The sequence below is a fragment of the Symphalangus syndactylus genome, chromosome 2 (assembly GCF_028878055.3).
Source record: "Symphalangus syndactylus isolate Jambi chromosome 2, NHGRI_mSymSyn1-v2.1_pri, whole genome shotgun sequence".
Classification (NCBI taxonomy): domain Eukaryota; kingdom Metazoa; phylum Chordata; class Mammalia; order Primates; family Hylobatidae; genus Symphalangus; species Symphalangus syndactylus.
Window position 1 is genome coordinate 33,297,994 of NC_072424.2, and position 25,682 is coordinate 33,323,675.

Consider the following 25,682-nt stretch of genomic DNA (forward strand, 5'->3'; position numbering starts at 1 on the left):
ACAGGACTCTAAGGCAATACCTTGAAATCCACAAGACCTGGAGAACCATTATGAACATCTGATGTGACTTTTCTTTTTTAAAAAATAACTATGAAATGAATATGTGCTTATTTAAAAAAACTTGAAATGACATAGAAAATAAATACCTTGTCATTGCAGACTAGCATCTTTCTAGCTCATTTCTGACTATTCCCCCAACCCCATTCAACCTCCAGTTCTGTCTCTTCTCCAACTTTCAGCATTCCATTATTTTTCCTGAGAGAAGAGGAAAGGACTATTCTAGATGGAATAAAAAAGTGTGACAAAATTACATTTAAAAATAGCTAGTGTAGATGAAAGTTCCTTTGAGAATTCTTCCTTAACTTTCACCACAACTTTTCCTCTGGGGAATAAAAGAATTATTCCTTTCCTCTCTTTGTTACCTTTCCCTAAATTATTAAAGCACTTTGTCTCCCAAAACAGTGTGTGATAGAAGATTGAAAACAACTTACAGGAATGTTCCTTAAATAGTAAGAAGTTCCACCAGACCAGGAATGAAGTTTTGTATTCATATCTGAAATTCCAACATTTAACATAGTACCAGCCACTTGGTTTCTTAGTTTATGCTCAACAAATACTCAAAGAATGGTGATTTTAAAAATCACTTGAGGAGTTATTGTAGCGGACATTCATTCTCTGTCCAGCATCCACTCTGCCTTCATAACCACTCACTTATTTCCTTAGGTGGGAATAAGGGAGATAACTTTTCCTATAGTATATGTTGTATTAGAGGAACAGTAACTCCAAATGCTTCTACTCCTACTTCAAAAGCCAGAACAATAGTTAGGGATTTCTTCCCTAATCGTTTTCTTCACTGTTTAGTGTGCTAGGGCTGTCATAACAGTGCTATAGACCAGCGATCCCCCACCTCCGGGGCGGCGGACCCTTACCAGTCCCTGGCCTGTTAGGAACCTAGATCCCTAGCATGCACGGTTCACAATAGGGTCCACACTCCTATGAGACTCTAATGCAGCCAAATAATCATTACCACCTGAGCTCCACCTCCTGTCAGGTCAGTGGTGGCATTAGAGTCTCATAGGAGTATGAACCCTACTGTGAACTGCGCATGCAAGGGATTTAGGTTGCGCGCTTATTATGGTAATCTAATTAATGCCTCATGATCTGGGGTGGAACAGTTTCAATCCCGAGACCATCTCCCCCACCACTGCCCCCTGTCTGTGGAAAAACTGTCTTCCAAAAAAACCACCCCTGGTGCCAGAAAGGTTGGGGACCGCTGGCTTAAATAACAGAAATTTATTTCATCACAATTCTGGAAGTTAGAAGTTTTAAATCCACTCCTTGGCTTATAAGATGGCCGTCTTCTCCCTGTATCTTTTTATGACCTTCTTCTGTACTTGTCTGTGTCCTAGTTTCTTCTTCTTACAAAGACACCAGTCATTGGATTAGGTCCCACCCATATGACCGCATTTTAGCATAATCACTTTATTAAAGAAATATTCTCCAAATACAATCCCATTCTGAGGCACTGGGAGTTAAGGGTTCTGACACATGAATTTTGGAGGAACACAATGCAGCCTGTAACATTCATTGCACAAACAGTGAGCATGAGAGCTAAACTTTATCAGTTGTGGGAACCTACCTGGAATTTTTAATCTTCAGTAACATAAAGGTAGAATTGATGACTGCAGTTCATTCATCCCAGAGGAGAGGTCTGATAAGATGTTGTCTGCTAGAAAAATATTCCCAATCTTCCTGATTCTCATCCCTCCAAAGCTATCTTGGCTTCTGCCTCTTTCCAAGCTAAGTATTTCAAACCTGATTCTGTGAGTTCCTGACAGCCTTGTAATAAGTTCCTTTTGTTTGAACTAGCCAGGATCAGTGTCTATTTTCTGCAACTAAGAACCCTATTGGATACAGTATTTTAAAGACTTTTTCAAAAACCATCTCGATTTGTGCTCACTGACCTCTGAGTATGTTGGGGTTCACCACCCCCATGAGAGGTCCTCAGAAGACACCAAAGCTGATGGGAGATCTCCATAAATGTAGTTTTGGGGCTTAGAGAGTTGAATTTTCACTTATAGGTCAGGATTTGAAAGGGGAAAAATGCCAGTTCAAGGGTAAATGGAACATGGACACAATCTCTGACTTTGGATAAATGGTTCCTCTGGATTTTAAGTCAGACTGACCACATTTCCTGGTTTGCTTGAGACAGCCCTGTTTCATGATACTTTTCCCAGAGTAATTATTGATAGTGTCTCATCCATCCCCAAATGTATTCCAATGTGTGTATGATAAATTATATGGCCACCCTATTTTAAGTGTGTCATGGCCACTGATGTATCCCCACTATCCAGAACAGAGCCTGGTAGAAAGTAGGTGTTAAATAAATATTCTATTAAGGAAAGAATGGACAAATCAATGAAAGGGGCCTTGCCCCATTATCAGCTACAGATGCACATTTAAATATTTATTTTTTCTTCTACTTGATGCCTCCCGCTGGTCTATATCATCGAGCCAAGAGGTTTTGGAAGGACAGCGTCTCCTTATGGAGAGCTCCTAGACACAAAGGAGACATGTGTTTGGAGACTTGCCATATTCCTGTTAGCACCCATGGACACGGTGGCTGCCTCTTTAGAAAGGATGGATTTCAAGACAAGGTGTGAAGCCCATCTGTTATTAAAAAGCCTGCCAAGATCTGAGCTCCACTGGGTTCAGTATTCCTTCTCCCCATACCTGCCCTCCCCACGCATATTGCCTGGATGAGGCTCCAACTTGATCAATAGGCAACCAACATGCCACTAATTAGAAGGCACAAGGCATAGTAGAGGATGATTAGCTCATAATGAGCACACGCTGCCTAGAGTTGCCTTGTTACTATTATAAATAGATTAGAAATCTGGGGAGCATCTGCATTTCCCCTCACAGAGGAGATGCTGAAATTGACAAGTTGAAATGCAAATGTGTCAAGCAGAGCTTCATAATTGACAAAGATTAACTTTATTTCTCTAGACCCATCTCTCCCTTCTTCTTCCTTTGATACCTCCTCCCTTGACAAGTCCCAGTTGCCAATGAAAGAAACCCAGCAATTCTCCAACTGAACCATACGATTTTGGAAGGACCGTGCAAGAAAACCATTCTGGCACTCCAAGGACCAGATGTGTTGTTTATGGAGACAATTATGTGCTTCCCAGGTGAGTCTACCTCGAAACCAAGAAAGACAGAATGGTGACAAGAAAAACCATCCTGTTTGCTCTCTGTTTGCTACCACAGCATCCTCCTTTCTCTCCCCATGCACTGTGGTTGGACAGACTGCTAATTGAAGCCAGTTCCTGGGATACTGACAGTAATAACCCTTTGTAAATGAAAGTAAGCAACGAAAAACCTTGCACAGTAGGAAGAATCTTCTGGGAGAGGCCCCAGGGAGGAGAAATGGGGCCTTTTTGGTGGTAAGAGTATCCCTGGAGCCCAGAAGCCATCTGCATGTAGGACACTGGGCACAGACATTTCTGCTGAAGAAGTCTCTATTCTTTGGGGAACAGACCACACATTTCCTCAGGAGCAAATCACTGAGGGCTCCACATTATCCGGTTCATTTTTAATAGCTGCAAACAGTATTGTTCCCCAGAGACTAAGCTGTAATGACAGATGGCATGTGTGCCTGTCATGATCTATTTTCCTGTCTTCCCTGGCATTTTCTAAAGAATCTGGATCTTGCATGTACTCTGGAACAGCTCTCCTTGAACCACAGCTCAAGGAAGGCACTGGGAAACCGTGCCCTTAGCATCTCTGGCTATCTAAGAGGCATATTTTTACAAGTAATTGTTTATCGGATATTTTTTTCAATGTGTGTGGACAAAGGAACCCAAGTCAGTGACCCCAGGACCTGGGACTGCACACGTCCTCACGAAACAAAAGCACTATATGGTAAGGGACAGTGAGGGAGAAGCAAATTTTGTTATTAATACCTGAGCTGAAAAACGTAAACAAGCAAGGCCAAAGTGTTTTTGTCCCATTAGCATGGCTACGTCCGGGGCACCGACACATGGTTAGAGTGAACATGTTTTAGAAACTGAGCGCTTTCAGTCATTGACTTTATGAGGCATTCTTGGCAACCCTGATTAGAAGAGTCCACCTCTCGCCCCTTCCACACAGTCCAAGCAACATTAGATCAGTCATATTTTTAAAAAAGCAATAAAAGAAGCAATGACTTTTGGGATCAATGTGTAAGTAGTAAATTTTAAACAAAATTATATTTCTCCTGAAGGGGAACTGATGGAGAAAGCATGTCTTTTTAGGTAAATCTGAATTTTTTTCTCTGCAGGTACAGCCCTAAGTGAGACTGCTTGGATAATTTTTACAACTCGAGGCCAGAGAGTGTTATGTGGGCAAAGATCCAGTGCAATAAAACTAGCACTTCTCAGAATCAATTTATTATTTGTGTATTTACCCAAATTATCTCATTTAATCTAGGTTCCAACCTTGGAAAGTAGATGTCGTTATTTGTAATTTATAGGTAAGGAAATTGTACCTTGATTATGTCATTTTACCCCTCTGAGTCTCAGATAATTGAAAAGTGATGGATCCAAGTTTTAGTCTCCAGTAAATTGAACTCTTAACTGAGGTTCTCCATTTTTTGTATACAATGTTCCATTGGTTCATCTCTGAATGAACCTATGTCTCATCATGATACATGGTCAGAAATGCAAAGAGCCTGTTGAAGGACACTCTGCTACTGTGAAGAACATGGTGATTAAAGTTTAAGGAACATCAAGATGCATAGTGCCTTGGGAATTAATGGTTGGGTTACGTCTGGTCCCCTTTGGCAGTACTGTTGGAGCAGACGAGAGAATTTTGGCAGGATGTGGTGTAATCCAGATGAGGCATCCTTATAGCTTAGGTTGTTCTCTGGCCTTTCTGCCTCTGAATAAGGCTCATCACTTTAAAAGATGAGCAGCCCAGCAGGTGGAACTGGGATGAGCAGCTGTCTGCTGAGCAGTTTCATTTCAGTCCAGTGGGAAAAGCAAGGGCGTCAGGCCATGGGCTGCTAAACAGGCGGGTCCAGAGGGCAGTGGCATGAGGAGGGCTGTGAGCCACTGAAGGATGAGTGTACTTGGGATGTGAGATTCTAAACTGTTCTGGACATTACAAAATATGGGAGCCATATGACTGGCATTACCGTCAGGCTCTCTGCTGTTGCCCAGTGATATGCAGTTCAATCTGTTTTGCATTTTGAGGGAGATGTGTGGTAGTAAGGATCCCGCCTTATTATAATAAACATTGGAATCCATCTTCATCTCTGTATTACCTTGCTTTGTGACTTTTGGAGTCACTTTCCTCTCTGTTTATTGCTCTGCAGATGGGAGTTCTCCTAATACTGCCATACTTCTGGAATTGGCAATGTGCTTTTCACACCTCTGGAAATTAAAACAAGCCAGGAAGGCAGGCCATGAAGTGTTTTCCTTTTACGAATAAGGTACTTGGGTCCAGAATTACTTGCTGAAAGTTAGAGATCTACTAATTTCCAGCACAGTATTCTTTCCAAGGCACAATCCGTCACCACCTTAACTCACAGTGTACTTTTGTCCCAGATAGCTCGTTGAGTGACTCTCAAAGTTGCAGCTGTTGCCCAGGAAGAAATGAGCAAATTTGGAAGGTGTTCTCACTTCTGTAGATTAAGGTACCTTGTATTATGATAACAGGAGTCAAAGGAGGTGACTTTTACCCAATACTTATTCCTGAACTATTTTAGTGGCAGATAAGGCAGTTACTCTCAAATTTTCATGCACATGAGAATCCTGGAAGAATACAACCCTGGAGTGCTTCCACGGGCCTAGTTATTAGGTTTAGAATTCCCTTAAAGACAATTCTGATGCAAAGAGTGTCCTCACCACTGGTGAGAAACCCTGCATGGAAATAGCTGCAAAGCCAACCACACTCTCTGCCATCTGCCTCTGCCTCAGTCTACTACTGAGAAATCTAACAAACTCATGCTGATGGTGAATACAGTGGCTATATTCTTAGCCATGGCTTACCCAAATGACCGAACTGACTCAGACTTTCTTACTGCTTTATTTCTCTTTCATCTCTCTTAATCCAGGGAAGAAACTTCACCAACCTGGGCATAAAATTAACAAGAAAAACTCAGATCCCATTAAGAAGCAAAAACTAATGCATTTAGAAAATTCATCTTTGGCTTAGGATAGAAATAATAGACATTTTACATTATTTGAAAGCTCCAAACTGTAAAAATCCCTAAAAGAAGTATAGGCACTTAGACCAAGAAAACCCCCTGCTTCTTTTTGAGATACTTAAGTAATATTCTCAATATGTGAGGCAGGAACTTACATAAATTTTTCAAAAGGTCAGTATAACTCAAGAAAAGTTATAGTAAGAATTATACATGATTTTAAAATAAATTCCGAAATCAAAAGAAAACCACCTTTGTTTAGTTCTTTATCTTCAATTTAAGTGCAGAAAATATGATTCCAGAAGATTGAGCCAGTTTCCAAAATATGCAACTAAATTATCAACAAATGATTTCTGGTTTCTTAGATCCATGGAACTTTATCACATATTTGAAACATTAAAGACATAAGAAGAAACATCCAACTTACAGCCCTTATTCTGGGTGCCCAGTTTACATTTCCTTATTTACCTGGTGAAGAAGAGCCACCAATAAGCAAAGAACGAAAAAACGACATTTGCTGTTGGTTTCATGCATCGAACAGCTGGAAGAAGGAAAAAAAACAGACACATGTTGTTTTTCTCCTTTTCATTTCTCTTGCTTAAGTCTTCATACCTGACTTGGCATTCCATCATCTCTACCACTCATTGGGAACTGATATCAAACTCTAAGACCTCGCAACTACCAAGACTTTTGCTTAGAGGTCCCAGCCATATATATGTGAATGAAAAAGTTTCACATGGGTTCAAATAGGTCATTTAGTGAAAGCGCTCCATGGGGCAGTGGAAAATGAATAGGCAGAGTAAATCAGATTATTGTTTCCAATTATAGTACTTAGTACCAGAGTAGAAAGAATCTATTTCTCTAGCTATGGAGGTTGGACTTGGCCATGTGATTTTCTTTAGTCAACAGAATGTGGATGAAGATAAATAAAGTGACCATTTTGAACCAAGGCCTTAGAGACATAGGGTTGTTCTACTGGCCTCACTTGGAATTCTACAGTCCACCATGAAAAAACATGCCCTGGCTAGCTGCTGGTCCCAGGATGATGATAATTCATGGAGCAGACTCAAACTACCTGAAGCCTCCTTCCAGATCAGACCAGCAAAGCCTGGTCAGTCCTGATATGTTCAGCCAAACCAGAGCCAACCTAAAGATTCATGAGCAAAAACCAAGTATCTGTTGTTATAAGCCATTCATTGTTTTCCACATAGCATCACTGTAGCAATAGTTTACAGACACAGTGGATAAAGAAAACTCCCCAAAGAGAAAACTCAGCCACGTATGTAGCTTTCATGTACAAAAATACATTTATTTTCAACAATTTCAAAACCACTGTCTTTTTTTTTACAGTAGAAATATTCAAGTGGAACAATAAAACCAGGAACAGTATATGTACATATACTGTATATATAGATATGAGTCATGCATTTGTATTCCAGTGTTTAGTACAAGTATTGCAATTGTCTGCCCCATTTAACCCTTGAAACAAAAAAGCAGGATCTTTAGAAATATTCCTAATACCGATCTATGCTGTAGCCAGCCAGATTTCTCTATATCACATTCCCTCTGTCTCACAAAGAAGAATGGGAACAACATCCCACAAAAATTAACAGGTACAAAATGTGGCCTTTCCTCCCATATATATACATTGTATCGTTTTCAAAAATAAGTGTGCTCAGGCTAAGCCTGAAAATAAAAACAATGCTTACAGCATGGCTTAACGTGACCCTATTGAAAAAAATTGGTATGTGTAAATGTGTGAAGGGGCTGAGATGCTGGAAAAGCTAACAGGCTTTGAAAGACACTCACCCCAGAGGCAAGAACTATCTTAAGGGAACTGAAGGCAGACATTTGACTTTAAGGAAGTTGTGTACATCTGACAAGCAAATAGCACAGCTTTGCTAAAATTGCCTTTGACTAATATCACTAAAGGCTAGACCCCTACTTGGCCTGGAGAGTTTTGCATGAACTCATAATTCCACAAATGCCTCCTCCCTTCCAACCTCTTTAACTCCTCCCATGCCAAGAGACATTCACTGGGCTTTACCTAGTGCCCAGGGGACTTTTCTGAGCTCAGAATAGCCTGAGAATTCACCATAAGCATTATGCATTTTCATAGAATCCAATTTAAAAACAGATTGTCATTTTAAGATCCACTGACTGCCTTCTTTAGAAAAAAATATTTTCTCAGACTGATAAATATCAAGTTTTTCCTTTTAGAGAGGAAGCTGTTTTCCCCCATCTGGGTCTCAGTATGAAGCCTCTAGTGGGTTTCTTCTTCACCTTTCATGTCATTCTTGGAACAAAAATGACTGCCATGTTCTATGATGTCACTAGAGTCCTTCCTTTATCAACTGCCCCAGAGAAGCCCCTCCCCCCACCCCCCTTTATATACATAAGTAGAAACCAGCTATGGCATGGACAAGGAGATGCAAGAGTTAAGTGTGACAGACAATAGGAGAGCATCCAAACCCAATGCATCAGCAGGCCTGGCGGGTTGGTCAGCTCTGAGGGCCAGTGCGTAAGCCAACACACGCATCTTTCTTTTTTCTGTTTTCCTTTTTACTAAACATTAAATTATTTCTTAGGAAATAAAAAGCTATTTACATTGTAATTATATACAATAAGCCATCTGTAGCCTCACTATGGACATGCACAAGGCAGGGCCTCTTTCACAAAGTTGTGCACGCTTTCTGCAGCTACATCCACCCCCACCAACCTACTTCCTGCGGATCTAACTGGGAAGTGATCTGTGTTGTATGTGTGTGTGTCCGGAGAAGGGGAGAGTGTTGGTGATTCTGCTGTGGGGATAAGAGGTTCACAAAAAGCCAACCCAACTTAAATTTTGAAGAAAGGGAGACCACAGGGAAAAAGAAAGTCTTTAAGCTACCAATGGCAGAGTAAAGTGAGGAGGCTGTGGGAAGATGCATCCTTTGCTCTTAGCACAAATACAGCCATTTATTCCCTTTGTCTCGTTTCAATCAGCTAAGAATGCCCTTTTCTCCCAAAGCTAGGCATTTGCCTGCTATTTATGAAGGGGCCCTTGGTAAACAAAAGGTAAAAAAGACATTTTTATTTTTTCATAATAATAGTAATAGTAATCATCAAAAATAAAAAGTCAGAAAGGTGGTTGACCACGTGGCTTGCTGGTATTAAACACTAGTGCAGTTGGGGATCTCCTTTGTGCTTTCGCTGTTTGCAATGGTGGCAATGCCTCCTGCAGAGAAGAGAAGACACAGGGAGAAATGGATGTGAGTTCCACAAGGGCAGGGATCTTAGTTTTATTCACTGCTAAATACCAAGCCACCCAGAACAGGTGCTTAATAGGAATTTCTTTAAAAGGCACCTGGATATTGTTACCTATCAGCTCACTGGCTTATGTCATCCATGTTTAACATATGCTACCTCCCACAGTAGCACACAGGTGGGATCAAGACATTGACTGCCATCTTCTATTCTATTGATAACAACAGTACCAGCCAATGTGTATTGAAACTTACTACGTGGCAGGCACTGGGCTAATGACATAACAGCATGTCATTATCACAACAGTCTTAGAATTGGTTTTTTTAGGTACTACACAGAAATAGAAATGAATCTTAAGTACTACTACTCCCATTTCACAGATCAGGAATTTGAGGCTGAGGCACAGAGAGGTCACAGACGTAGTAGATTAGCAGAGCAAGAAAAATGGACCCAGGGCTATCTGATGCCAGATTCCACATTCATGTAATTATTAGTAAGGACATATAATACTTTTACTTTATAGAAAAAGAAGAAAAAGCCCGACAGTAATGGATAGTTGGCTTCATCCCTAACTCACTCAGACTCCAGTATTTCCAATCCTGATCGACTTCTAAGGGAAAAAAAATCTACCAATTTCACGTGGCCAGAGGTGGCAGACAAATTTAAAACATGATTCTGTCACTGTAGGTAGTTGTTTGTCCCCACCCTCCAGTCCAGTAGTGTATGGAGTACAGATGAAGCAGGCGAGTGTTTAGAGGACACAGGACAGACGAGCTTAGTGGAGCAGGAGCATGTACCTATGACTCGCGTGTCCAGCTCTTTGTCCAGCAGCTCCTCAGGCTCCGTAAAGTCACTGAGTGTGATTTTGGGGGCGTTTTCACTTTGGCTCACTGACCCAATCATCTCCTGCTCCTTGTCGTGTTGGACTTGAGCGTAGATGTTAATCCAAGGGATTTTCCTACATGGGACAGGAGCAAAATCAGGTTAAGATCACAGGTGTGCCAAACTTGGGCAGCTGGAAATCCTGGGGGATAAGGGGAGGAAGAAGTATTAATAGGAAGGGTCCATGTCAGGGAAAGATATTGGTAACCCCAGAGACAATGAGGCTACGAGGTCAAGGAATACAAAGCAAGCCAGGAACCCAGATGCCCAGAACCCAGATGCCCATAGAACTCCCTGAGGAATACACCTTTTCCTGTGGGTAAAAAACAAGAAGGTATAAACAAAAAGGCAGTTAGATAATAAAACCCTATAAATATTTACCTGGTATTAAGTTTTTAAAGGAGCTAGACTTTGAGACTCTAAGTGTGTACAGAGTGAAAAGACACCTATTTCTAAGGTTGCATTAATTTAATCAATCCACATTGGCTTTTTTTTTATAGTCAAGAAATAATAGATTCATAGCCTTTGCTACAATTTTCAGAGCATCACTTACGGGATAAGTACCTTAAATACTTGGATCGTTTCCTCATCTGTTCAAAGGGGATGACAATAGCTTCTTTTTGGATTTTGGAGATGATTAAGGATTAAGAGAAGCTAAATAGTTCCATTCAAAGACACACAAGTAGTAGGTGGGGTTTGGAAACACAAGACAGACTAGCTTGGGGTTGGAGAAGTGAGCGGCTTCACACTGAAATCTTCTTGAGGCATTCATCTTCTGACCCATCTTCATTATCTCCTCACACACTGTGTGCTCCAGCCTCGGGAGACTCCTTTGCATTCCTTTAATCCAGGGCTTCTCCAACATTAACAAGCTTAAGCATCACCCAGAGTCTTCCTTAAAATGTGAATTGTGGCTCGGTAAGTCTGGACCGGATGGGTTAAGATTCTGCAATTCTGCCAAGCTCCCAGGTGATGCTGATGCTGCTAATCATTTGGAGACCCAAATTTTGAGTTATGAGACTCTAATAGAAGCAGCCCTTCAACATCTTGGGGACTTAGAACCAACTGTTCCCTCTGCCTGTAACGCACTGCCCTCTGCTCTTCTCAGAGCTTGGCTTACATGTCATCTCTGAGAGGCTTCCCCTGACCATGTAATGATGGGACACTGCCTATGTAAGAAATAAATATGGTGTTGGTTTAGGGTGATGTAATAGGCAATGTTTATTGACTTGTTTTCTGTCTTTCTGTCCCACTAAACTAACAGCCCCATGTAGGCAAGGTCTATGTTTTCTATCCTCTCTGCTATCCACATGACTTAGCACAGTGTTTGGCACATGGTTAACATTTATTAAGCATTTTTTGAATCAATGAATAAATTACCTTAAATCCTGTGCTCTTTCTACTTTACTATACTATATTCATCAATAAAAAGATTGTATTTTTATCTTAGAATATCACTTCTAGAAGAGACCCCTCTTACCTCATCAAAGGATGGGGAAATTAGACTAACATTTAGACATTTCACAAAGCCAATTACTAGCATAGATATCACTGAAACTTGCGACATCGGACACCCACCCTAATCCAGGACATCCCATGCAACTCTAAAGGAAAATCACTTTGTTGTCCTTGTGCCAAGTAGTGGTATTCTCAAGCTTCTACATTCCCCTATCTGCTCCAATTCCAAATGATGCAAAATGTGGAAGCACTTAATACGGGTTTCCTGCAGCTAATTCAGAAGAAAAAATCTGAAAATAGGTTTAAAACACATAGTTGCTTCTAATTATTTTTTACATTCAGTTTTCGTGTCTTTAATGTTTGCTTTCCATACATTAAAGGAGGTGTCCCCATGACCCCTACTGGTCTAAGCCAGTTTAATATAATTTACAAGAACCCAAAGTGAACAGCATCCATGTGAGGCAGCACACTGGGCTCTCTAAATATGGTATAATTAAAAATTAATGCTGGCCTTTATATTCTTTTTTATATAAATGAAAATACAGTCTAATAACTTAGATTCCTCCCAATCATAAAAGTACATATTGCTCATGAAGGTTGGGATCAACTGTAATATTTATTAGGTCTGGGGGTGGTTAAACCATTCCTGATCACATAAGTCTGTGTACTTCACAGTTGTAACCAGAGTCAACTGCCTTCCCTTTCCTGCTTTGCTCACAATACCTATGAGGATTTGGATAAACTTGCCCTTATAGAGATTATTCGCTTTATTTCAATTTCCAAATAGCACATCTAAAAACTGGCATAGTTTTCATCTTTTTGCAATCGATGGTTGGAAGAGAATAAATTTTGTATCTCAATTTGCAGAATTTTAAAAATTCGTCAAGTTGCTTTTCATTTCTTAACACATCCGCTTGTAGGACTGTTGAGAAAATAAGTCTGAACTCCACTTCTGCATACAAGGAATGTGGGAAATGAAGAGATCAAGAGACATGTCTTGGACCAACATTCATACAGGTTTAAATAAGAGGAATAATATGGATAGGCTCAAGTCTCCCTCTAAAAACAAAAAACAAAACCCAACTGCAGTTTGTATCTATTTATCCATCTATTATGAGTGTTAGAAGCCTGTAGGAAGAAATTTAGAGAAAGCAAAGTGGGCTTTGGACTATAAGGAAAGCCCTACTAAAAAAAGATTGGAAGGAATATAGAAGCTCAAATGTTTTCCTGGATAGAGAAAAAGCAGATCTTCAGTTATGGAAAGAAATTCTTGTTAGACAGTCTTCAGAAAGAAAAGCCATCTCATGATGATTTTTAATTATATTACTTGAGATATCAGAAAATAGCAGTCACTATCCAAGAGCAAGATAGACTACAAGAGGCCAGGTGATATTCATTTAAAGGAAGCTTGGGACTCATAGTAATTCTATTCTCTTTTTCCATGTCAAGTGACCACTTGGGATACTGAGATCATTTCCAGTGCCTGGCACACAGGAAGTACTCAATAAATGTTTGTAGGATGAATGAATGTCCTAATGTGTTAATACTGGCAATTACAGAGAGGAAGCTTTGGATCTGGAAAATCAGTATGGCCAATGATCGGGACACAGAAACAGAAATGTCTTTACACTAAACTGTGCTGCTCAACAGAGCGTTTAATGGCCAGGTGTTGCTATTTACACTTAAATTAATTAAAGTTAAATATAATTAAAATTCAGTTCCTCAGTCAGACTACTGGCTACTGTATTAGACAGTACAGATGATAGAGCATTTTAAACATTGCCAAAGTTCTATTGGCTAGTAATGAAAGAAGCAAAGGAGACTCTGGGAATCCAGGGCTAGGAATCTGACCTCTGTACTTGTTGCAAGCCAGGCACACTTCATGTTGCCATTACTGGGGTTCCATGTGATGAGTGGGGGAAAGGAGACCAAAAAAATAAAAGACAATCCAAAACAGAATTTCAACCAAAGGGCTTGAGCATTGGGAGTGAAACTTCCAGGAAAAGGAGCCAGAAAAGTAAAGGTTAACTGATGACTAGTTACTCTTAACTGATGCTGCTATTGTCCAGTTTGAGTGGAGTTTATTTCCTGTGGCCTCAGCTGCATGATTCACTGTCAGGGACATAGAAAAGGTGGGCTGATACCTGGGAACTACAAACGTAGAATTTTTTAGAGATGTCATTACCTGGCATGGATTCGTTATTAAAGTGTACACATTTTGAGATGCCTACATTAAGAAGTTGACCGTCTAAGGAGTTTAACAGCATTTATAAAAACAAAACAAAACAAAGCAGAAGTTTTTCAAGTCACAGTATAAGTGATATTTAAGTATCCTTACTTTGAATCGACCTGACACAAAAGCCACAAAAGACTCTTTACAGGACTTCTATGCTGCTCTGGGAGTCAGAGATGAGACATTTGGTTTAGTTGATTGTCACGCCCAGCAACCACCAGGCTTCCTCACAGTCAAATTCTTGGCTGAGTGAAAAGTGAAATGTTCTTTGCATATAATTGAAGTACATCTATAAATAAATGGGTGTTGCCTTAACCAGGCTGTTTCTATATTGAACCTTTTCTCACTTTGTGACATAAAGGTTTTATCCACCCTTCAAAGGGAACAAGGGTATGTGCATTAACACATCTTGATCCAAGAGGACATGAACTCACATACTGGTCTATAAATTGAGTAGGAAGGTGAATCTCACTCTGTCCTTCTAGAGAGCATGGAGGGTGTTGATAGAATTCCTGCTGCTGCAGCTAATGCTGAGAGGTATATTGAATTAAACTGGTGTTTTTAAGAAAATGAAATAGCCACTAAAGGAGAGATAAGCAGGAAGAAGGGGGGCAGGAAGAGTCAGGCACCTTTACCACTGATCTCTACCAAAACCTAAAAGCATTATCTTTAGTTCCTGGAAAGACTCCAGGACTAAAAGAGGCTTTCAAACTCATCTGACATTAATTAATGACATTTTTACTTTACCCAGGCTTCCCAGGGAGCACATTTCTAGGCCACTGATAAAATTTCTGAGGGCCTATTATGTGACAGTTTATGGCACAGAGGGCATCTTTGGCAGACATGTGCTTTGTTATTTATAATAGCATAGCTTTGTTGATTACTTAGTATGTGGCACCTACACACATTTGACATTTAAATCATACAGCAAACCTATAAAATATTATTGCTATTCTCATTTTACCAATGAAGAAATTAAGACTTGGAGAGGCAAATGCAATTGCCCAAGGTTACAAATGCTAAAAGTTAAAACTGGGTCTTATTTCAGAGTTTATACTCTTAATTAGTATACATCCTAGTAGAAGTTATAACTTGAATGTTAGTACAAAATTATTGATTTCAATTTTATGTTTCTAATAAGTATCTTGTTATACCACCCCTTCTGTGGCTTTCAAAAATAATTTCTCAAGACATGTGGAGTTTTGTTCTCCTAATCAATTTCCCTTTAGAATAGGAAAAAGAGGGAGAGGGATGATAGTTGAATATGTTTAGCATGCAAATTTAAAGAGAGACGCTGAATAGCTGCAACAGGAGATAAAAAAATGCATCGATGTCTGTACATGTGTGTATCAAATTTTAGCTGCATTTTCTCTATTTAACCACCTGAATGGATGTTGATCCATATAAAAAGATCTTCTGAATATATAAGACCTTACTTTAGAAGTTTGAGGTTTGAAAACCCCTTACACTTCTCTTGAAGATAATAAATTGATTTCATTGGCCAGTCTTTATTTACCTAACTCATTATACCTATAAATCATAATAGATAGAGTTCAGAGTCTCAAATCCATTTAATCTATGACCCTCAACCATTCTTGCTTTTACCCATTGTCAAACAGAAGTTCAAGGTTAATTTAAAATCACATTCTTGCGATGAGTTTAGTAAAGTTAGTTATAGGAAGAATCATTTGCAATGACCCCAACCCCACTACTAAATTGAGTGATAATAGCACATACCTTTTAAACTTGTAGATCAAAAACACAGCCAGGCCAACAAATACCACTGATAATAGCATAAGCATGGCTGAGCTGCTGTGCCCAGCACTGGAGTCCACCAATGGAGCTGGAAAGAAGAACAGATAAGGAAAAGAACAGATATGCTCACTTGGAAGCTGTTAGCTGGAGGGAGTATTCATTGCAGGAAGGAGGCCACTGATCTCCATCCTTATGTCTAGTCTCCAATTCCCCTGCCTGATATCTGGGTGCAGAAAGTCTGGCTTCAATGATGACAATGGTACCTGAGTACAGCTTCTTAGGGAAAGTAAACTTCTCTGTTCAGCCTGGGGAAACTTGCTAGTTCTTGGTATAAATTGAACAATGTATGTCCAGCTCAGGGGAGTGGAATAAGGGCTCCAATGCTCTTTCTCTTAGATAGGCTGCATGCCTATCACCATAATTACAAGGAGCCCATTTGAAATTTTGGGTTAAGTACTAATACAGTGTTTCATTCTCTTCCTTTACACTGTTCTGATAAAAACCCACTGGATGGGCACATTCGTGACCTACACATTTGAAAAGTCTTACATTATTAAGAACCATTTAGTAAACAGGCTCTCCCAGAGAGCCCAAAGTAGATGCCCAATGGGACATGGATTTTTAGATTTTTTCATAAATAAGCCAACTAGAGTTTGTTCCTCTTTCTACTTTGACTCACACAGTGTAAATTAGAAGGGAGTTTTAAAGTTCTGTGGCCTACCATCCAAGATTCATAAAATCAGATAATCGTATGAATGAAGAGAGCTAGAGGACTATCCAATATAATCCCAACTGTCACAGACAAAATAAAGAAATATACAAACAAACAAATGACTAAGGCTAAGACCCATGGAAATTGTAGGTTTTCTCCAAGACCATCTAGGGATTCAACGGCAAAGCTACTCCTAAGAAAGTCTTGCAAGATGCCTTCAGAACAATGTGACTGATGTGACCAATCCTTCTGAACCATAACTACAAAAAGGACCCTTCTACAAAGCCACTTTCAGGCATTATGCAGCAGGGTTTCACGAGTCTCTCCTCCTTTTCTCTCTGGGATAACAGATCATCTTTCCCATTTTCCCAGTTCCCAGTGGCACTCACCTAACGTCAGCTGTGTGACATACACAATGACTTGTACCCCCGGCTTCAGCTCAAACTGGACCAAATTTTGGTTGAGAGCATTAAACAGTGTTTCTACAATCTGAAAAAAAAAAAAAGACAGGATGCATGGGGTGACGTGACATGCAATGATGCTCCCTCATGGGGTAGGAAACCAAGGAGAAGGTCAATAGGTAAAAAATCACCATGGTTCAATTAGGGATAAGATAGTGGAATATATTTATCAATTTGGTTCTCGCAGCCCTTGGAGCCTTGTGAAACCAAGGAAGTACAGTTGACCCTTAAACTATACAGTTTTGAATTAAGCAGATCCACTTCTATGTGGATTTTTTCAACAAAATGTGGATGGAAAATACAGTATTCACAGGATGTGAAACCTGCATATACGGAGGCCCAACTACTTCTTCTTCTTCTTCTTTTTTTTGTTTTTAGATGGAATCTCACTCTATCGCCAGGCTCAAGTGCAGTGGCATGATCTTGACTCGCTGCAACCTCTCCCTCCTGGGTTCAAGCGATTCTCCTGCCTCAGCCTCCTGAGTAGCTGGGATTACAGGCGCGTGCCACCACACCAAGCTAATTTTTGTATTTTTGGTAGAGACGGGGTTTCACCATGTTGCAGAGGCCCAACTTCTTACATGCAGGTTCTGCAGGGCCAACTGCAGGACTTGAAGATGCACAGACTTGGTATATCAGAAGTCCTAGAACCATACTCCTGTGTATACTGAGGGACAACTATAGATGGTAATATTTGCTTATTCTGGAGAGGAGAGTGAGAGACAGAAAGAGGCATGCCTACAGTCACTGGTGAATTAGAGCTATAATAGACATAGGAGTTTCATTCAACTCCTAGTTCACTGCTCTTTTATCCATGGCTTTATAACACTCTAAAAAGACCTGTTATGGGTTCTGATGAAAGAAGTTCAACCCGTCATTAGCTCCGTAATCTGATCAAGTCATACACACAGGGGATGTAGGCCCCTGCCAGGATTAAAGCAGGTACATATACTCCCAGCCCACTCCTCTGTGTTTTCTATCTTAGAGACAATGGGAAGCAAATATCAAAGCAGAAGCTGCCTCCTTTTTATAGGATAATTTTTGTTCTTTACTTTTCCCTAGCAAGTCTCAGAACACATAACATCGATTTAATCACTCTGTAATTCCCACATGAAAGCTGAGGCCGACTTAGGCTGTTGTCCCTAACTCTTATCTCATTGTATGCGCCTTAATATCACAGCTGCTATTCATCACTGTAATTACCTATTTATCTAAATGGATGGATATTGTAGCTTCCAAATATAGTTCACACATGCCACTTGCTATTTCAGAATAAAGAGGTCTTGTTAAAGTGATGTATGCATTAAAAAGCTAAATTTATTTCTGGCCAACTTCAATATGCAACCCTGCAATGCAAGAAATTATTTCTCAGAGAAACTGCAATCACATCTGTACTGCTCAAGGTCTGTGGATGGCTGTAAGTAAGGATGAGGTGACGGCCAGTGAGTATCACAGGGACACAAAATATGTCTGTACAACGATTACCTCACATGAGAGGAAATGTGTGTGATTCATGCCGATTTTCTGCAGCCTCATGCTCACTTATTTCTATTTCACCTGACTTAGCATCATGAGAAAGAAAGGAATGGTGAAACAGTGCAGGCATTAAGACCCCAGGGGGATTAGAGGATGAAAAGGAGAAACGCCAGTCCTGCCATCCCCTTTACTTCCAGGACAGTGTGCAGATCACAGTATAGTTCTATATGCCCATTTGATAAGAACAGTAAATCACAATCCCTTTTGGAAATGTTGCTTCCTTAGTTAAAGCAAAGAGAGGCAATACATCCCTCTCCAAAAAATCGTGTTTGAAAGCAGTTCATTTTCTCCCCAGAAGGAGAGCCTAAAATTGGCCAGGATCTTTAGGGGCCAGTGAAGTTTAAAGACAAGAGGCACACAGTCCCAGAAATAAACAAGGAAATTCAAATTCCCCCCTTTCTTTCTCTCTCTGTTTCTCTCTCTCTCTCTCTCTCCTGCTCCCCTTCCCCTGTATCCCAGGAAGAGTCATTGGGAGGGAGACATGAGCTGGCACAGGGATGTCAGACATTGGAAGGAATAATGCTAGGGGTGCCATTCCTTCCTGAGGAGCTGAATGCTCCAGTCTATTTGCACCTGTATTTACTCTGGGTAAGGGTGACTGCTCTTCAAAACCTTGGCTGTTGGGGCAATGGAAGACAGCCTGTCTCCCTTTCTGGCTGAAAACAGCTTTGTGCCCTCTCAGGGTGTAGGGTGCAGGCAAGGGTCCCAGCCAGATTTACTTTCACTTACTTGTTCCAGGTCCCCTTCATTGCCTTTCCTCCTCTCTGTCAGGTTCTTGGGTGGGAGAATGAAAAGCTCTGCTGAAGTGGGAAGGCCAGGAAACACGGCAATGAGGATCTGGTCCTCTGGGACACTGGTTACCTGCAAAGATGTTCAGACAAAGAGAGGCTGTGGAGGAGCCAGCCCTCCCCAAATCAATGACAAGAGCGGAGTGTGCACAGCCAGACGGCTCATATGAGTTTTTCGAATGCCCTTTTTAGGCACAGGCTCCAATATACATTCAGGCTTTCTTTCAGTTTTTCCCTTACACCTGCTAGGTAAAATATTATTAGTTTCACTACCTCCTCTGCTCTTACATACATTTTTACTGAAACTAGAATTGTATTACAAATGATTTTTAAAACTTTATTTGCTGGGAACATTTGCAAAAGTTCCTCTCATATTTTCCATTTTTCTATGAGGGCTAGAGCTTCTGGCTGAAACACAGGTTGGGTGCAAATGAGGAAAAAGAAGTCATAAACAAACATGGGAAAATGCAAATTTAAAGAAAGCTGAGCAATACTTGCTTTCACTTATTAAAGCAGGATTTTTTTAAAGTGTAATAGCTAATATTGGTAAGACTGCAGTGAAGGAAGTTCCCTCATTTGGCACTGGCAGTGCTAGAAATTGATACATATTGCCAATTTGTTTTCTGAAAGACTTAATTTAAAGGCCATAAAAATATTCATACCCTTCAGTCAGTAACTGTAACTTGGTGAGTTTGTTCTAAAGACATGATCCAAAATATAGGAAAAGCCATATGCCGGAAAAAATATAACATTACTTATAATAGTAAATAAATGGGAAAACCTCCAGTATTCAAAAAAATAAGTAAATACTGGTATAATCACCTGATAGAATATTATGCCACCATTAAGATGATAATGAGTACTATGAGACAACACAGAAAAATACTTATGATAGCTGCATTCCAATCTATTTCCTTATATTTCTTTGGTTACAACTCTATAAAAATACAAATGTATTAAAGAAAAAAATTACAAAATACTAAACGTTGTTAAGAGGCTGAGAATACGAGTGAATTTTTCTATTCCTGAGTGTTTAGTAAAAGAATGATATCGCTTTTGTGATAAAAACTTAAAAGTAAGCTTCTGTCTGAAGGCAAATTTTTAAAGAAAACAGGATGCTGAGTTCTCCCCGTGAAGGGTAAGCTTGTTCTTTCCTATGCGTCTCCTGAAGATCTTTTATCCAGAACATCATTCTGCCAATCCAAATATATAATTTGTGAATCAGGTGAAATACCCCCATCCTCCAAAGTGCCCCCGACTATCTCTGCCTGCACTGATCTCCTCCACGTTAGCCTCCTGCCCCAAACACCTCCAAATGACCATGTCCACTGCATTTCAGAGATACAGCTCATGTCCACCGTGACACATGATTACATCTGTCTGGTGCAGTCTTTTCTCAGATAGATCCTGATATGGTTAGGCTTTGTGTCCCCACCTAAATCTCACCTTGAATAGTAATCCCCAGAATTCCCAGCGGTTGAAGGAGGAACCAGGTGGAGGTGATCGAATCCTGGGGGTGGTTCCCCCATCCTGTTCTCATGATAGTGAGTTCTCATGAGAGCTAATGGTTTTATAAGGGGCTTTTCCCCCTTCGTGCTGCCACTCTTCTCTCTCCTGTCACCCTGTGAAGAGATGCCTTCCGCCATGATTGTTAAGTCTCCTGAGGCCTCTCCAGCCATGCAGAACTGTGAGTCAGTTAAATCTTTTTTCTTTATAGATTATCCAGTTTCGGGTATAGCAGTTTGAGAATGGACTAATACAGGTTCTTACGGTGTGATTGCCCAGATATTTCTGTCTGGGGTCTCACTGTTCCAAAGAATGCTTGACACAGAGTAAAAATTCAATAAATAGTTGCTAGACTGAACAGAAGCAGAGGGGTTGGTTGTTTTCCATTTGCTCAGCTCTGATTCCTATTTGGAATTAGGCTTATGGATTGGAGTTAACTCTCAGGGATGTGATAAAGAAAAGTGAAAGAGCCAGCCTGCAGGGAAGTAAGAAGTAGCAGTCAGAAGCCTAATGAGTCCACCAACCAGGGAGGCATCCTCTTAACACCCTGAGGTGGTTAGCTAGATGCCTCAGCATCCTTTCAAAGCATGATCCTGAGTAGCATCAAGTCCTAATGCACAAGTCCATAAGGCTGGGTGCCTTTGCCTAACCTTAAAGCCAGTCTCAGGAGGCCAGACTAAGGGGCGAAATGCAGAGAATCACCCAGGGCAGTGAAGGGGCAGGGTGGTGAGTTTATTAGTGCCTTGACTGGTGTGACCCTCTGTCTCAGGAAAGAACAATGTCAGGGAGTGTCAGTCCATCAAGGCCCTTAGAGCGACCTTGGAGCGGTGTATACAGATTCATTTAACCCTCCAAAGGGACATACGAGTGATTGGTCCTTGTGAGATTTGAGGCCTGAGAATCAACTGACAGGACTGATTATTATTATTGCAATTACCAAGTTATTTCCTAAAAAGCTAGTATGTTTTTAATGAACGTAACCATACATAATACAACCCAATTCTGGATGCCTTGCAACCAAAAACATATGCTATGATCTGAATGTTGTTGCACCCCCCACCCCCATTCATCTGTCAAAACTTAATATCCAGTGTGATGGTATCAGGGTGGGGCCTTGAGAGGTGATTAGGTCATAAGGGTGGAGCCCTCATGAATGGGAATAGTGCCTTTATAAAAGAGACCCCAGGCTGGGCGTGGTGGCTCACGCCTGTAATCCCAGCACTTTGGGAGGCCGAGGCAGGCGGATCACGAGGTCTGGAGATCGAGACCATCCTGGCTAACACAGTGAAATCCCGTCTCTACTAAAAATACAAAAAATTAGCTGGGCGTGGTGGCGGGCACCTGTAGTCCCAGCTACTCAGGAGGCTGAGGCAGGAAAATGGCGTGAACCCCGGGGGGCGGAGCCTGCAGTGAGCCAAGATCGCATCACTGCACTCCAGCCTGGGCGACAGCAAGACTGTGTCTCAAAAAAAAAAAAAAAGAGAGACCCCAGAGAGCCACCTTGCCCTTTCCACCATGTGAAGACACAGCAAGAAGGTTCTGCCTATGAATAAGCAAAGAGGCTTTCACTAGACATCAAATCTGCCAGCATCTTCATCTTGAACTTCTCCACCTCCAGAATTGTGAGAAATACACTTCTGTTGTTTATAAGCCACCCAGTTTATGGAACCTTGTTATAGCAGCCCAAACAGACTAACACGGCATACATAACAGTCTCATTCTCATCTCATTTTTTCTTTGTTTTTTTTGTTTGTTTGTTTTTTGAGATGGAGTCTCACTCTGTCGCCTGGAGTGTACTGGAGCAATCTCAGTTCACTGCAACTGCCACCTCCTGGGTTCAAGCAATTATCCTGCCTCAGCCTCCTGAGTGGCTGGGACTACCGGCATGTGCCACCATGCCAGGATAAATTTTTTTTATTTATTTTTATAGAGATGGAGTTTCACTGTGTTGCCCATGGTGGTCTCAAACTCCTGAGCTCAGGCAATCCACCTGCCTCGGCTCCCAAAGTGCTAGGATTACAGGCATGAGCCACCACGCCCAGCCCTCATTCTCATCTCTTTCTATGAACAATCTCTTTGTAAAAAGATTTGAAGTGTAGTTACTCTTACAGACCACTCCATACAGGAATGCTCCTATGTCATTCTCTTCTATTTATTCTTCTTCCTATCTGTCAGCTCCTTCTCCATGTCCTTCCTGGATCTTTCTCCTCTGCCTTGGGGAACCACCAGCAGTGTGTCTGCCTTGTCCCCCAGCTCCTCTTTGGAGAGCCTAACAACCTCCACAGCCTCTTCTCTTACATCTCTCCCTCCAGCATGAACCTCTGCTTCATCTTCAGATCCATATTTTCAACCTTCCTGGTCATCTTCACCCAGGTGTTTCTCACGTGCTCCAGACTTATATTAAAAGTCAAATCATTATTGTTTCCCAAGTGTGTTTCTCCTACATAGTCCCCATCTTGATTAATGTAAGGCCATCTCCTACTGGCTCTTGTCATCAGAGAATTTCTCTCTCCCTCTCACCCACACTACATTTCCTTAGTCACCAATTCTATTGTTCAACTTTTTAAGTAGCCTTTGCCTCTTTTTCTGGAGCACCTTATATTTCTGGCCTAGATAACTGCAGTGGTCTTTTAGCTGGTCACCTTTTGTGAAATGTCTCCCCAGCGATGTTCCCTTCCTACCTCAGCTTATCCTCTGCATTGCTACCAGAATGGGTTACTGACATATAAACCTATTCTCTTACTGAAATAAAAAAAGAATACTTTTCATACTTCCCAGTGCCTACAGAATAGATGAAAGCTTCTGTTGGTCTCTCAAACCCTACACAGTATGACATAACCATCCTAGCTCAATTTTAGCTGCACCTGCCCTTATAACCTACAGACTGGCTACACCAAACTCTTTGCCATTTCCCAAATATGTTGTACTCTTTTTTTTGTTTGTTTGTTTTTTGAGATGGAGTCTCACTCTGTCACCAGGCTGGAGTGCAGTGGTGCAATATCTCGGCTCATGCAACCTCTGCCTTTTGGGTTCAGGTGATTCTCCTGCCTCAGCCTCCTGAGTAGCTGGGACTATGGGCACATGCCACCACACCCAGCTAGTTTTTGTACTTTTAGTAGAGACAGGGTTTCACCATGTTGGCCAGGATGGTCTCGATCTCTTGACCTCAGGTGATCCACCCGTGTCGGCCTCCCAAAGTGTGCTGTACTCTTTATAGTCCATGACTTTGTACATGCTGCTCATTCAAACACCATCCTGCCCCTGTTAACTGACATTTATCCTTGCAAACACAGTTCAAGTATTCTCTCCAAAGACGTTCCAAGAGTTCAACAAGTATCTATTGAGTTGCAAATCTGTGCCAAGTCTTCATGTCCCTGGATAGCGTGAATCATGCTGTTCTCTCTGCCCCATAGAGATGCTGGCCATGCCTCTAGCTTAGAGCTGCTTACACATTAGACTTATTTCTACATTTCAATTGACCATGTTTTATTCATCAACATATTCTAGTGCCTACCTCTGAGAAAATGTTTAACAAAACCCTTTTACTTTCTCTAAGGCAAATTTGACCTTCGATTAACTCTGTAATTCTATTACCCTGCTGGAATGCACTGTTTCCTGGCCTGTAGCCTTCTGAGTGCAATCTGTGGCCAATGGTAGTCTTGTGAGAATAAATGTTTGGTTAAGAAGACCCTCTTGGTGAACAAAGAGCCAGACAAGTGCATAATATTAGCAACAACTCAGTGAGTGGTCCATCCATTAGTGCATTAAAGGGATCAAGTCTATCTCAAACAAATTCATAATAAACATTGGGCCAGTTTCCTTCTTCAAATATTGAACTAGACTCTCTTTTATACTTCTCTTCCTCCTTCTTTAATCCTATAATTCTTTCTTCTTCTTCTTTTTTTTTTTTTTTTTTTTTGACAGAGTCTTGCTCTGTCACTCAGGCTGGAGTGTAATGGTGCAATCTCAGCACACTGCAATCTCTACCTCCCCGGTTTAAGCAATTCTCATGCCTCAGCCACCTGAGTAGCTGGGATTACAGGTGTGCGCCACCACACGCAGCTAATTTTTGTATTTTTAGTGGAGAGAGTTTTGCTATGTTGGCCAGGCTGGTCTCAAGCTCCTGGTCTCAAGTGATCTGCCTGCCTTGGCCTCCCAAAGTGCTGGGATGACAGGTGTGAGCGACTGCGCCCAGCCTCTTTTCTCTCTTTTTACAGAGAAATAATCTCTATCTAACTGTGGAATGCAGTTTCAATCCATGCCAATGTATCGTGGACCACACCGTCTAGTTCTTTTCTTTATTTGCAAGAACTTAAACAAAGATAAAACCAACTTACTTTAACCAGAGCTCGCTTGATGACATTGCCAATATCTTGTCTCCACTCAGGAATGTCAGGATTGTGGTAATCCAGATTAGGAGAGAATGATAAAAGCTGGGACTGGAAATATTCTGCAGGGAGAGAGAGTGTTCAAGTGAGGCTGGGAGAGTAAGAAGAGAGAGGGTGTGATAAGTGTGGAGCTCCACCACCACTGTGCTTTTGGTAAAAGGTCTACTCTTTCACCAGGCTTCTGCTTGAATTCCTCGTTCTCAGCTTGTTTCCTGACTTCTGAAATGAAGTAGAATTTGGTGATTAGAAGTAGATTTGTGCTCCTACCAGTTTTGTTAGTGTCTAAGATCTTAAGCCTTTCTTCCTGTATATTATCTGAAATGAAAGACAAATATGAAACTCCAGAAGGAGACGTCTGCTACTGTAGGTGGTACCATGCAGAGCCAACACAAAGCATTAACAATTTGGGCTTGGTTGGAATGGAGTCTTTTCACTTCTCCTTCCTTAATCCCTTTGCCCATTGTGCTAGAAACTGCCTCTGAGGATTAGAAAATAGGTTGAAACTTTGTATCTTGACCTGGTTGGTGAGT

The 25,682-nt window shown here is 41.0% G+C and overlaps 1 protein-coding gene across 1 annotated transcript in view; it reads right to left on the minus strand.

Annotated features, from left to right (window-relative positions):
- Nucleotides 1-7,471: 7,471 nt before the first annotated feature.
- Nucleotides 7,472-25,682, minus strand: part of SORCS3 (sortilin related VPS10 domain containing receptor 3) — a 639,289-nt gene continuing 621,078 nt past the window's right edge. The window contains exons 22-27 of the mRNA XM_055249892.2: nt 25,102-25,214; nt 19,200-19,331; nt 16,863-16,962; nt 15,744-15,849; nt 10,231-10,391; nt 7,472-9,404 (exon numbers count right to left, since the gene is read on the minus strand). Of these exons, the coding sequence (XP_055105867.2) occupies nt 9,340-9,404; nt 10,231-10,391; nt 15,744-15,849; nt 16,863-16,962; nt 19,200-19,331; nt 25,102-25,214 (677 nt within the window). The 3' untranslated portion in view covers nt 7,472-9,339. The remainder of the gene's footprint in view (nt 9,405-10,230; nt 10,392-15,743; nt 15,850-16,862; nt 16,963-19,199; nt 19,332-25,101; nt 25,215-25,682) is intronic.